Raw genomic sequence first — 14,973 nt, forward strand, 5'->3', positions numbered from 1 at the left:
ATAAAATGAGTTTAAACAAAATCATGGTTGTTCGTTTGTTGGCTTTTGCCATAACACACTCAGAATTCCCTGGAAGTCATATATGTACAACCACACACACATAAACCATACATCACATACCGTAAACCATACACTCATACACCCTGAACGATACACCCTAAACCACACACCTATAAATCATACATCATACACCCAGAATCCATAAACCCATACACCGTAAACGATACACTGTAAACCACACACCCAGTGGTGATGTGAACAGTCCCCACTGCAACGTTGCTCCTGTCATCTTGGAGGCTTTTTGGGGAACGGGTGGGACTCTCACACAAACACATTCTTAGGACACTCATGTGTTTTAAATAAATACCACTCAGGATGCATGTCTATGTACACTGTGTTCTATTCTTAGGGCACTGACTGAGGAGCTCCCTCTGTACAGAGAAATCGGAGTAGACAGGAATTTAAAAATCACTAAAGTTTTTGTTTTTCCCAACTAACTCTTTTTAACAACCATATATATGCAGTGCTTACTTTTATCTGTCGGCTCTCTAAGCCTTCATAGCTCCTAACAGGTGTGGGGTCAAAGGTCAAAGTTAATTGGAATCATGCTATTCTAGGATGACCTCTGGAAGCATTTTTATCTCTTCATGAAGCACTGAAGTCACTAACCCCAGCCACACCAGTGACCTCAGTTACAAGACTAACCTCAGGTAAGTCAGTGACTTTGCTTAAAGAACTGATAATTTGGTCATAGAAAATAATTAATGTCACATTTACAAAATACATGATTTTGAAGGAGGGGTTTATTAATTTTGCACAAGGTTCTCCAAAATGAAGAGGCAGAGAAAATCAATGCAAACGGTAAGATAAAGGGGTAACACTGTAAGATGAAGGGATAACACTGTAACGTGGAGTAACACTGCAAGGTGGAGTAACACTGTAATATGAAGGGGTAACACTAAGGTGGAGTAACACTGTATGATGAAGGGGTAACACTGTAAGGAGGAATAAGACTAAGATGAAGGGGTAACACTGTAAGGAGGAGTAACACTGTAAGGTGGAGTAACACTGTGAGGAGGAGTAACACTAAGCTGAAGGGGTAATACTGTAAGGAGGAATAACACTGTAAGGAGGAGTAACACTAAGATTGAGTACCCCTGGAAGGTAAAGTAACACTGTAGGAGGAGTAACACTAAGGAGCAACACTAAGGTGGAGTAACACTGAAGAGAAGTAACACTGTAAGGTGGAGTAACACTGTACGCTGAAGGGGTAACACTAAGGTGGAGTAACACTGTAAGGAGGAGTAACACTAAGATGAAGGGGTAACACTGTAAGGTGGAGTAACACTAAGATGAAGGGGTAACACTGTAAGGTGGAGTAACTGTACGCTGAAGGGGTAACACTGCAAGGAGGAGTAACACTGTATGATGAAGGGGTAACACTGTAAGGTGGAGTAACACTGTAAGGAGGAGTAACACTAATATGAAGGCATAACACTGAGGAGGAGTAACACTAAGATGAAGGGGTAACACTAAGGAGGAGTAACACTAAGATGAAGGGGTAACACTAAGGTGGAGTAACACTGTAAGATGAATGGGTAACACTGTAAGGAGAAGTAACACTGTAAGGTGGAGTAACACTGTGAGGAGGAGTAACACTAAGCTGAAGGGGTAATACTGTAAGGAGGAATAACACTATAAGGTGGAGTAACACTGTATGATGAAGGGGTAACACTAAGATGGAGTAACACTAAGGAGGAGTAACACTAGGGTGGAGTAACACTGGAAGGTAGAGTAACAGTGTAAGGAGGAGTAACACTGTATGATGAAGGGGTAACACTAAGGTGGAGTAACACTACGATGAAGGGGTAACTAAGGTGGAGTAACGTAAGATGAAGGGGTAACTAAGGTGGAGTAACACTATGATGAAGGGGTAACACTAAGGTGTAGTAACACTGTATGATGAAGGGGTAACTCTAAGGTGGAGTAACAGTGTATGATGAAGGAGTAACACTGTAAGGAGGAGTAACACTAAGATTGAGTAGCCCTGGAAGGTAGAGTAACACTGTAAGGAGTAACACTAAGGAGCAACACTATGATGAAGAGATAACACTAAGGTGGAGTAACACTGGAAGGTAGAGTAACACTAAGATGAAGGAGTAACACTGTAAGGTGAAAACACTAAGGACGAGTAACACTGTAAGGTGGAGTAACACTGTATGGTGAAGTAACACTAAGGAGAAGTAACACTAAGATGAAGGGGTAACACTGTAAGGAGGAGTAACACTAAGATAAAGGGGTAACACTAAGGTGGAGTAACACTGTAAGGAGTAACACTAAGGTAGAAACACTAAAGAGGAGTAACACTAAGATGAAGGGGTAACACTGTAAGGTGGAGTAACACTAAGGTGAAAACACTAAGGAGGAGTAACACTAAGGTGGAGTAAGCTCTTTGTATCCTTCAAGACTCCATTCTGCCAACTCATAAAACAATCTACAACATTCTACATCACCACTTCAGCTAACTGTATCTTTGTATATGTTTTACAACTTTTAAAGTGATGTTATGCCATTAAAATGTTTGTGTATATGCATGCATTCATACATGTGTAAGTTTGTATGTGTACATGTGTATGCAAGTATCTGTATATGTGCGTGTGTGTGTGTGCTTGGCAGTAATGTGGGCTCACTAGTTGTCTATTTATTTTACTGCATATATTTACAAACCAGAACCATGTGTGTGGATCTGGAACAGTTTTCTCCCTCTCACACACACACGCGTGCACACAGAGCTTTGAATTCACATAAATCTTTTGTGTTAATGCAATCATCTGAAAGATTGGCTCATCAGCAAACAGGGCAGCAATATGGGACCACAGCAGTGGCACTGTTGGTGTAGAACCTTAACATTGAAAAAGGTGACTACATAGGGAGTGAACGCAGAACAAAGAGCCCCACCTACTGGTGACACCAAGCAAGTGCACTTATAGATGCATTTAAGAAATTCATTCATCCCACTGACATCAGCCATATATGTAGCAGAGTGGTTTATTTTAATGGTACAGATAAATTACATCTAATTTACATAAAGTGGCTTCTGTGATAGGCATAAACAGATAGATAAACATCTCATAAGCAAACAAAGAAAGTCCCCAGGGAATAAATGAATGCTTAAATAAACAAAATTACACACTAGAACCATCCACTTGTGTGTGTGTGTGTGTGTGTGTGTGTTTGAGAAATAGGATGGGGCTTGCTGGTAGTGTGTTTATGTGTGTGTGAGAGAGGATTGTGTTCTCTCTGTGATCAGTCTGGGTGGGCCACATGAAGGGTGGGGGGGGGGTCTATGTGCATACAAAAACACTATATGATCAAATTAAAACAGGAATGTAAAAAAAACAAAAACAAATATTGAGTATTACGATGCAATGCTCAGTTATTAGCATGGCACATTTAAAAATGTATAAACAAACACCACGGAAACCACATTGTCATGGTATCTGCAAATCCATGTCACACACATTGTTACACAGATGTGCAAAATGCAGATATACTAATATTTCTGATTGGCTGATTCTCCTGCGATATGCATTGCGGCTCTGACACGCCATTCCACTCTTAACTGGCCATTCATTATGGTCATTTACATATTCATATGGATTTTTACATATTCTATTCATGCGTTTCGTCATTATAACGAGAAAGATTGGTGACTGTTAACATGTCATCTCTCTCAGCCTCTGTGTGCATGTGAATGTTATAACGTTATGAGATCTTTAAAGCTTGCAATTAAAGTTTGCACACACATCCAGAGAGTAGCTCTTCATTGAGGAAAGAAAAACTAAACCAAACTAAAACAAAACACTCTTCCTGACAAGACCAACAACCAGAACCAAAACCACCACCACCCCTTCAGGAGATGTTCAAATGATCTATATTAAATCTATTGATCTGCGGTTCTGACCGTATGTGGGATGTGTGGAAGCTCAAGAATTCTGTTCTATATTAATACTCTCTTAAAATACCACTGAGACGACAATACATATTAACATCCATTTTTCACACAAACACAAACACAAATCCAAAAAGACAATTCAGAAAAAAAACTGTGAGGTCAGAGTTCACCATGCACCATGTTCCTGTCCTTTCTAATCCCAATCCACTGTGCCACATAGCATCCAATCAGATCGCACTATGTCCCTGCCCTGACCTGTAGCGTCCAATCAAATTCGGCAGGACACCCCCCGTATCGCTCACACGGTTGTCCTAGAACAAAGTAACACATGCAATCTAGAACAGAAGAAACATGCTGGAGAACTGAACTGTGGGAAAACACAGAATGAATGCGTTTCCAGAATGGAGCAGTCTGTTAGCCTGATGGTGAGCCCACGTAATCCCACACAGACGTTCTCACATCAGATATTGTGCTCTACTGTTCATCTTTTATTTGTTGTTTAAGTTGCATATATTTTTATAGGTATGCATTTAACACAGAGACTTGTCTGCAACACAGTAAGACAACTAAACATTTCATTAATCTCAAGCAGAAATGGAAGGTGTGTGTGTGTGCTCAGTGTGGGGTGGGGAAGAATGGGGTGTAAATTATGGCTTTTGGAGGGCAGTAGTTTGCTGCGATTTATTGTTTTTCCTTTTTAGGTTTGTGTGTGTGCGCGCGCGTGCGTCTCTGAGTTGGTTGTTTCGTTCTTACTTTGAGCGTGTGTGTGTGTTTTATTGTGTGTTTTTGATATGGGTGTTTCGCGCTTACTTTACGTGCGTGCGTGCGTCTCTGAGCTGGGCACTGCGTGCGTACTCTATGAGCGTGTCTGCGTCAACTGTTTGCTCAAAGAAGCGGACGACGGTGGGCTCGTTCAGGAGTGAGGCCAGAATCTGCTCAAAAGAAAAACTCCAGTCTCCACCCGCGGCAGGGCTCGGAGGATCCCCGGGCGTGTCCGAAGGCGTGTCCAGGGTGGAGCTGTGGGTCCCGGTGGGGCTGCTAGTGGCAGTGGAGGTGGTGGAGGTGGGGTTTGTGTCTGAGGGGCTTGTGTCTGGATGAACAGGGGAGATGCCGGCACACCCAGGTGGAGAATCAGGAGTTTTGGTGGTGCCCTCACTCTCAGTTGGAGTGCACGTCTCCGGGGTGTGGCTCGTAGGGGCGGGGCTCTGCTCAAGGCCTGGTGTAGGGGCGGGGCTCTGCTCAGCGGCCGGTGTAGGGGCGGGGCTCTGCGTGGTAGTGGGAGGAGTCTTTGTTGGGCTGTTCTCTTGCAGCTTTCTTCCCACTTCCTCCATGCGCAGCAGTAGGCTGGTTACCCGGGCAACCGCACAGTACAGATGCTCTTCCTCCTCATCTCCATGGAACACACTGTACAGCGTCTTAGACAAGCAAATAAACTGGGTCTGCAATACACACAATGGGACACGGAGCACAGAGTAAGAGTGTGTGTGTGTGTGTGTGTGCGTGCGTACGCGTGTGTGTGCGTGTGTGTATTTACCTGGTTAATTCTAGGCAGGTGTTTTATGTTATCATCTTTCTTCTGCAACTCATCCTGCCACTGTTTCAAATACTCCTGGAGATCAAACTTCCCACGACCTGAAAGAAAGATGAGAGGGTGAAAGAGAGCGCGCGAGAGAGATGGTAGAAATATAATCTAAAAAGTGAATGTCTCTTCTGACTGCACTAGGGTGAGGGGTACTATTTAAGCAAGCTGCAGAAGTGAAGATGAAGGAACATCACCTCTCTCTGGGCTCTTCCTGATCACACCATCACCACCACAGTCTAAACAGAACAGAAGGGAGAACGTGAGATGTAAACATAAAGGGAGCTGCAAACACACACAGACATGCATGCAAACACATACACACACCCATGGTAGAAACTAGATACAGCAATGAAAAGTTTCAAAGGGTGTGAGAGAGAGAGAGAGAGACAGACACACGGGGGGGGGGGGGGGGGTGAGAGAGGCAAAGGAGGGGGATTATGTTGTAAAAGACAGGAGGTAGAGCTGACCAGAAAGACGAGGGGAGAGAGAGAACTCTTCAGCTGGTAGAGTACAGGCAGAAGATCTTAAGGCCTTTGGGAGCCGAGTCCCTGCTATAAAACACACACGCACGCACGCACGCATATACTAAAGTCAAAACGCTAATGCTTAACGCTCTATAGATCCAGACAGAGACTAAGGTGAGCATTAGCATTAGTTTTAAACATGGCAACTAAAGTGATGCAGCGTCTGTGGACTGGTTCGTGTCCATCTACTGGGATGGAGTTCTACTGGGACTGGTTCGTGTCCATCTACTGGGATGGAGTTCTACTGGGACTGGTTCGTGTCCATCTACTGGGATGGAGTTCTACTGGGACTGGTTCGTGTCCATCTACTGGGATGGAGTTCTACTGGGATTGATTCGTGTCCATCTAGTGGGATGGTTGCAGAACTCTGAGTTGTGTTGCTTATGTAGTTACAACATCCCGTGTGAAATAAAAGAGAATCACTGATGTTTAATGTAATGACATTAACAGAACTGAAGGCAGGTTACTGAACTGCAGCAGGGTTCCTGGGAACTCAACCCTGTTACTACTAAATCTGTACTGTCATTACAGTAATGACTAAGAGAACTTTAACGTTTGCACTGGAGTCACTGTTACATCTAAAATGGCCTCGTGGTAAATCCAGTCCCAGGGTTGGTTAGGCTACTTGGGAAATGCAGTTAGGTAAAGCTACAAGCTACTCTTAAAACAGCACAGCTGTTTTAACTACGGTAAAAGCAATACTTACACAAATGAAGCTACACTATAATGGGAATTTCAAAAGTAGCCCAGCTACATTCCATCCATAACTGATGTAAATTTCTTATGCTATTGACAAATAATATGCAAAATAATAATAAGGTGTTGTCATCATCCTGGAACCTTGTTGAGCCAACTGTCCTGTTTGCAACTAGCTAACAAAAAATAGCCGCATAACATAATGAAGTAAAATACAGCTACACTGTCCACACACAAAAGAAAGTAACATTTATTAACATAACTATACTAATCGATAAAGCAGCTCATTTACATTTCACACAGGTTCTCTTATCCAGAGCGACTCATGTTACACAGATAGTTGAGCGTAGTGTTAGGGGTCTTGCCCAAGGACTTGCCCAGACAGGGACTGAACCCCAGTCGCCCAGAGGGGAGCAGTGTTTTGCCCACTACACCAAACTAACCACCTTTACAAACAGAACAAAATAGTTTGGAGTAATTTGGTGAAGATGCCCCCATCTCACTACCGAAAGCTGCCGTTCAACCAACAGCTTGTCGAGATGTGGCTACTGCCCAAGTATGTGAGGCCCATAATAGCAGAAAGAAACATGCACTAAAGGGAAAGTGTAGCAGTGTAGTGGTGGTGAACACAGAGTATAGCGCTTAGTGCACGTTACATCCAACTCCAATTCTTTCGCCACAGAACTCAGAAACGTACTTAATTAAGTTAGAGAGACAAATAATGTTACAAATGGCTACTAACCACCTGCTATGGAAGGGTAAGCAACAAAATGACAGTATTTGCTGCTATTAAACAAACAGTGACAGTAACAGGTCAGTGAAATCACGGCGTTACAGAGATGACCGGACTACGTACCGGGCTGCAGATGAAGCTTGAAGAGAAACTTCAGCTTTTCTGTGAATGAGCCATTATACAGGACATCTGAAACACACACACACACACACACACACACACACAATAACAGGTTTTCCGAGAGGTCTCACTGAAATGTCAGGGTTAAGGGTCAAGGTTCTCACCCAGGGCACAGATGAACTCTCTGAAGTTGATCAGTCCGTCTTCATTCTGATCCGCAAGGCAGAAAGCTGACCGCGCCAGAGAGTGTAAATGTGAGTGTGTGTGAGAGTGCGAGTGCACGCACGTGTGTGTGTTTGAGGGTGGGCTGTTGCCCCAAGGTAACAGGAGGCTGAAGAGAGAGCAGAACTGGCCATGGCCGAGCTGGTACTGGTCCAGATAAGGTAGACTTGGGTCATGGTTCAGCAGAGTAGAACTGCTCTGGTTCCAATAACAGCTAATAAAATGCTGCCTCTGTGTATACACACACACACACACACACACACACACACACACACACACACACACACACACACACACACACACACACACACACACACACACAACATCTCCATATGTGGCATATGTGACTGAGTATGCATATGTATGTGTGAATGGGGTGGGGTTTGAGTGTTTGTGTGCAAGTGTGTGGTATTTGTATACATATGTATTGTGCGTGCGGTATTTGTATACATGTTTTTGTGCGTAGTATTTGTATATACGTATTGTGTGTGTGTGTGTTTGTGCGTGTGCGCGATATATGTATATACGTATTGTGTGTGTGCTCAGTATTTCTATATACGTATTGTGCGCGCGGCATTTGTACATACGTGGTGTGTGCGCGCACGCGGTATTTGTATATATGTATTGTGTGTGCGCGCACGCGGTATTTGTATATACGTTGTGTGTGCGCGCACGCGGTATTTGTATATACGTAGTGTGTGCGCGCGGTATTTGTATATACGTAGTGTGTGCGCGCGGTATTTGTATATACGTAGTGTGTGCGCGCGGTATTTGTATATACGTAGTGTGTGCGTGCGGTATTTGTATATACGTAGTGTGTGCGTGCGGTATTTGTATATACGTAGTGTGTGCGTGCGGTATTTGTATATACGTAGTGTGTGCGTGCGGTATTTGTATATACGTAGTGTGTGTGTGCGGTATTTGTATATACGTAGTGTGTGTGTGCGGTATTTGTATATAGTATTGCGTGTGGTATTTATATATACGCATTGTGTGCGCGCGGGATTTGTATATACATAGTGTGTATGTGTACGGTATTTGTATATACAGTGTGTGTGCGCGTGCGCGTTGTTTCTATATAAGTAGTGTGTGCGCGCTGTATTTGTATATATATGTAGTGTGTGTGTGCGCGGTATTTGTATATAGTATTGCGTGTGGTATTTGTATATACATAATGTGTGTGCGCGTGGTATTTATATATACGTAGTGTGTGTGCGCGCCGTATTTGTATATACGTAGTGTGTGGACACGGTATTTATATAGACGTAGTGTGCACGTGCGGTATTTATATATACGTAGTGCGTGCGCGGTATTTGTATATACGCAGCGTGCGCGGTATTTGTATATACGCAGTGTGTGCGCTCGCGGTATTTGTATATAGTATTGCGTGTGGTATTTATATATACATAGTGTGTGCGCGCGTGGTATTTATATATACACGTATTGTGTGTGCGCGTGGTATTTATATATACACGTAGTGTGCGCGCGTGGTATTTATATATACACGTAGTCTGTGTGCGCGCAGTATTTGTATATACATAGTGCGTGCGCACGCGGTATTTGTATATAGTATTGCGTGTGGTATTTGTATATATATAGTGTGCGCGCGCGGTATTTGTATATACGTAGTGTGTGTGTGTGCGGCCTTTGTGTGTGTGTGTGTGTGTATATATATATATATATATATATATATATATATATATATATATAAGCTTGTAGTATTTGTATATACGTATTATGTGTGCGTGCGCGGTATTTGTATATACGTGGTGTGTGTGCACTGTATTTGCATATACGTAGTGTGTGTGCACTGTATTTGTATATACGTAGTGTGTGCGGCCTTTGTATACATGTATTGCTTGTGGTATTTGTGTATACGTATTGCATGTGTGCGCGTGCAGTATTTGTATACACGTAGTGTGTGCGCACGCGGTATTTGTATACACGTAGTGTGTGTGCGCGCGGTATTGGTATATACGTAGTGTGTGTGTGTGGCCTTTGTATATACGTATTGCGTCTGCAGTATTTGTATATACGTATTGCGTGTGCGTGGTATTTGTATATACGTATTGCGTGTGCGCGGTATTTGTATACACACACACACACACATACACACACACACACACACACACACACACACACACACACACACACACACACACACACACACACACACACACACACACACACACACACACACGTGTTGTGTGCACGCACGGCCTTTGTATATACGTAGTGCGTGTGCGCGGCCTTTGTATAGACGTAGTGCGTGTGCGCGGCCTTTGTATAGACGTAGTGCGTGTGCGCGGCCTTTGTATAGACGTAGTGAGTGTGCGCGGCATTTGTATAGACGTATTGCGTGTGCGCGGTATTTGTATATATACACACACACACGTGTTGTGTGCACGCGCGGCCTTTGTATAGACGTAGTGCGTGTGCGCGGCCTTTGTATAGACGTAGTGCGTGTGCGCGGCCTTTGTATAGACGTAGTGCGTGTGCGCGGCCTTTGTATAGACGTAGTGAGTGTGCGCGGCATTTGTATAGACGTATTGCGTGTGCGCGGTATTTGTATATACACACACACACACACGTGTTGTGTGCACGCGCGGCCTTTGTATATACGTAGTGCGTGTGCGCGGCCTTTGTATAGACGTATTGCGTGTGCGCGGCCTTTGTATATACGTATTGCGTGTGCGCGGCATTTGTATATACACACACACACACACACACACACACACACACACACACACACACACGTGTTGTGTGCACGCGCGGCCTTTGTATATACGTAGTGCGTGTGCGCGGCCTTTGTATATACGTATTGCGTGTGGTATTTGTATATACGTAGTGTGCGTGTGCGCGGCCTTTGTGTATATGTGTATACATACATACATATATATATATACACATATATACACATACATACATACATACATACATACATACATACATACATACATACATACATACACACACACACACGTATTGCGTGTGTGTGCGGCCTTTGTATATATGTATTGCATGTGCGTGGTATTTGGATATACGTAGTGCGTGTGTGGCATTTTATATACGTAGTGCATGTGCGTGGTATTTCTATATACGTAGTGCGTGTGTGCAGTATTTGAATATACACATTGCGCGTGGTATTTGTATATACACGTAGTGTGTGTGCACGTGGGGTATTTGTATATACGTAGTTTGTGTGTGGCATTTATATATATACGTAGTGCGTGTGCGCGGTATTTCTATATACATAGTGCGTGTGCGCGGTATTTGTATATCCGTATTGCGTGTGGTATTTGTATAGACACGCAGTGTGCATGCGCGGTATTTGTATATACGTAGTGTGTGGTGTTTGTATATACTTAGTGTGTGTTCGTACGCAGTGTTTGTATATACATATTGTGTGTGTGCGTGCCATATTTGTATATAGTATTGCGTGTGGTATTTGTATATACATATTGTGTGTGCGTGCGCGGTATTTGTATATACGTATTGCGCGTGGCATTTGTATATAAGTATTGCGTGGTATTTGTATATACACGTAGGTGTGTGTGCACGCACGGTATTTGTATATACGTATTCTATATGTATTGTGTGAGTGTGTGTGTGTGTGTGATCTGTATATATGTATTGTGTGTGTGTGTGTGTGTGATCTGTATATATGTATTGTGTGTGTGTGTGTGTGTGTGTGATCTGTATATATGTATTGTGTGTGTGTGTGTGTGTGTGATCTGTATATATGTATTGTGTGTGTGTGTGTGTGTGTGTGTGTTTGCGCGGTATTTTTATATACGTATTGCGTGCGTGGTATTTGTATATACGTATTGCGCGGTATTTGTATATATGTATTGCGCGGTATTTGTATATACACAGTGTGTGTATGCTCGGTATTTGTATACACGTAGTGTGTGTGTGCGTGGTATTTGTATACACGTAGTGTGTGTGAGCGGTATTTGTATATACGTAGTGTGCGCAGTATTTGTATATACGTAGTGTGTGTGTGTGTGTGTGTGTGTGGTGTTTGCATATATGTATTGTGCGTGTGTCTGCGCCATATATATGTATTGTGTGTGTGTGTGTGTGTGATCTGTATATATGTATTGTGTGTGTGTGTGTGTGTGTGTGATCTGTATATATGTATTGTGTGTGTGTGTGTGTGTGTGTGTTTGCGCGGTATTTTTATATACGTATTGCGTGCGTGGTATTTGTATATACGTATTGCGCGGTATTTGTATATATGTATTGCGCGGTATTTGTATATACACAGTGTGTGTATGCTCGGTATTTGTATACACGTAGTGTGTGTGTGCGTGGTATTTGTATACACGTAGTGTGTGTGAGCGGTATTTGTATATACGTAGTGTGCGCAGTATTTGTATATACGTAGTGTGTGTGTGTGTGTGTGTGTGGTGTTTGCATATATGTATTGTGCGTGTGTCTGCGCCATATATATATATATATATATATATATATATATATATATATATATATATGTGTGTGTGTGTGTGTGTGTGTGTGTGTGTGTGTGTGTGTGTGTGTGTGTGTGTGTGTGTGTGTTTATATTATTTGTATATATGTAGTGTGTATGTGTACCTTAAACAGCCAGTAGAGCTCTTCCAGCTGAGTGGCACTGAACTTCACATCCTGAGCAATGACTCGCAACTGCAGAACAAAAACAACGCTTAACAAGAGAAAAACCACAGTGTATATACCCACACAGTGTGATACTACAGACACATATACTTAGAGCACACAACACATGGAGAACACTATAAAGTGTTGTGTAAGACGACGAGGCAGAGAGCACCAGCTACTTACCACGTTTTGTTTGGTTGTCTCTTCCAGTGTCTGAACAACATAGAGTTTGTTGCGTTTACGCATACTCTCCACTTCCTCCCACTGGATATTCCCAAAATTCTAATGCACACGCACATACACAAAACATGACAGAGGACTTCAGGGATCTCAGAGTGTGTATGAGAGAGAGAGAGAGAGTTTGTGCATGTGAGTGAGTGTGTTTGAGTGTGTGTTTATGTGCGTGTGCATGAGAACACGAGTGGGAAGGGATTGTGTGTGTGCGCGCATGTTTGTATACACGGGTGAGTGTGTGATATGTGAATTCATGTGCCTGTGTTTGTGCATATGAGTGAACGTTTGGGGTGTCTGTGCATGTTTGTTTGAGAATATGAGTGTGTGTGTGTGTGTGTGAGTGTGTGTGAGTGCGCGCGTGCGTTTGTGTGTGCACATGCTTGTGCATGTGGGTGCGTGCATGCGCGTGTGTATGTGCGGTGCGTGTTTGAGAATATGAGAGTGTGTGTGCATGCGTATGTGCATGTACGCATGTGTATGTACGTGCGCGTGCGTGTGTGTGTGCGTATCTACTTCGTAGGCCTCTCGGATGAGGTCGGTGATGTCCACTGTAGGCTGGGCTGATCGGTCACCGGTTGCCTGCTGTACAGTGGCTGGGAGGGGACTGTCTTTATTGGTCACACTGTCAAAAAACCTGCAGGAGAAAATCACCCTTTATTTACGTCTCATTTCCAAATGAGAAAGAACGTTTTGTTTATTTTTATTTATTTAGCTGCTGTAGCAGTTTTTACAATGACATAACAGAAATGAATGCAACACATTTTTAAAATAACATTGTTAAACTCTGAACACCAGCAACAGGATTGGTCAGTGTGCGGGAGCAGTTCTGGGGTTAAAGGTCAGCAGGGGGCTAGGCTAACAGTGACCTGTTGAGGATGGTGACAGCTTCTGCATCGTCGCTGCAGCAGAGCAGGCTGTCCACGTTGTGGTGGAGGACAGCCAGGGCGAGCTGGAGCACGGCTCTGATGCCGTCGTAGAAGAAGCAGTCCACCACATTCACTGCACTCTCAATGGGCAGCACGCTAATGAACAGCGTGAGGAACCAGGATAGAGACACCGACGAGAAGAAGGACAGGTCGGACATGTGATCCGTCAGCTGGGTCAGGTGATCACGGATGAGTTCCTCAAACACAGCCTGATCAACCAGGGCACCTGAAGGACACAGGCGCAGTTAAAGCCCACGCCCACTACACATCCCTACAGCTAAGTGCAAGTGCATACACTGCCTATACATACACAGTGCTAAAATATTAAAGCACAGATTAACACATTAAAACTTAATTAAAAACTCAATTAACAAGTACACACACCCACACACACACACCCATCCAAGTACACACACATACACACCCAAGGGGACACACACCAATGATTCTACGGTTGAAATAGTCCGGCAGCATCCTCTCACACACAGCCACCAGCAGCCAGAAGGCCTCTTCCTCCTTGGCGTACAGCAGCAGTACAGATGTTAGGATATTCATCGCCTGCACAGAGACCAGAGGGCCACCAGGGGGCGCTGAACACCGACACTGAACACGTTCCACACTTATTACAGTAACTCTAACCAGAAAAAGGCTGGAAAAACCTCTTCCTGGTTATCATTACATAATTGGTATCTAGATCTTTTTGTTGAAACAAAGGATAAGCTATAATCTGCAGATCTGTGAGTCAGCTCTAACACATTTTAGTCGCACAGGAACAAACTGCCTTTGTGGAGAGTTCAGAAAAATATGCTTAATAAAAATGTGCATGGTTCAGTCTTAGGAGCAGGTGAGTGACAGGTAGCAGACAAGGAAGTCTAATGTTTTTTAGTTTAGCTGAGGCGTCTGGGTGCATTAGGCGGAAGAACGGTGTCAGGAAAAGGAAAACACAAGAAACCAGCAAACCGAACAACGACAACGTAACCAGAGAGCCGCAGCTGAAGCTGACACATACCAGTACACCCTCTCTCACACACACACACACACACACACACACACACACACACACACACACACACACACACACACACACACACACACACACACACACACACACACACACACACACAACGGATGTGGGTCGGCTTACACGGAGAGAGAGAACATTGTCAGTGCTGTGGAAACAAACCTAAACCTGAATGAGGTAGTATGATTTTGTTTGTTTGTGTGTGTGTGTGTGTGTGTGTGTGTGTGTACCTGGCAGTAGCCGATTTTGGGGTTGCGGTAGGCATAGGCAGTCAGGACTCTTCGCAGGGCGGATATTCCGGTATCGGTCTGGAACGCCGGGT

General features: G+C 43.7%; 1 protein-coding gene across 4 annotated transcripts in view; it reads right to left on the reverse strand.

Annotated features, from left to right (window-relative positions):
• Positions 1-4,011: 4,011 nt before the first annotated feature.
• tbc1d8b (TBC1 domain family member 8B) overlaps positions 4,012-14,973 on the reverse strand; it is a 17,868-nt gene continuing 6,906 nt past the window's right edge. For 2 of the 4 annotated variants that reach the window (XM_035527093.1, XM_035527095.1), the window contains 12 exons: positions 14,882-14,973; positions 14,071-14,188; positions 13,571-13,856; positions 13,218-13,338; positions 12,654-12,752; positions 12,429-12,497; positions 7,775-8,063; positions 7,614-7,679; positions 6,005-6,088; positions 5,732-5,773; positions 5,490-5,587; positions 4,012-5,394 (listed from right to left, as the gene is read on the reverse strand). The exon at positions 14,882-14,973 is cut by the window's right edge and continues 123 nt beyond it. In XM_035527093.1, coding sequence (XP_035382986.1) covers positions 4,762-5,394; positions 5,490-5,587; positions 5,732-5,773; positions 6,005-6,088; positions 7,614-7,679; positions 7,775-8,063; positions 12,429-12,497; positions 12,654-12,752; positions 13,218-13,338; positions 13,571-13,856; positions 14,071-14,188; positions 14,882-14,973 — 1,997 coding nt within the window. In that variant the 3' untranslated portion in view covers positions 4,012-4,761. Of the gene's footprint in view, positions 5,395-5,489; positions 5,588-5,731; positions 5,774-6,004; positions 6,089-7,613; positions 7,680-7,774; positions 8,064-12,428; positions 12,498-12,653; positions 12,753-13,217; positions 13,339-13,568; positions 13,857-14,070; positions 14,189-14,881 lie in introns of those variants that run through there. The other 2 variants (XM_035527094.1, XM_035527096.1) reach the window with 2 other exon arrangements.

Source organism: Electrophorus electricus, chromosome 6, assembly GCF_013358815.1.
Source record: "Electrophorus electricus isolate fEleEle1 chromosome 6, fEleEle1.pri, whole genome shotgun sequence".
Classification (NCBI taxonomy): domain Eukaryota; kingdom Metazoa; phylum Chordata; class Actinopteri; order Gymnotiformes; family Gymnotidae; genus Electrophorus; species Electrophorus electricus.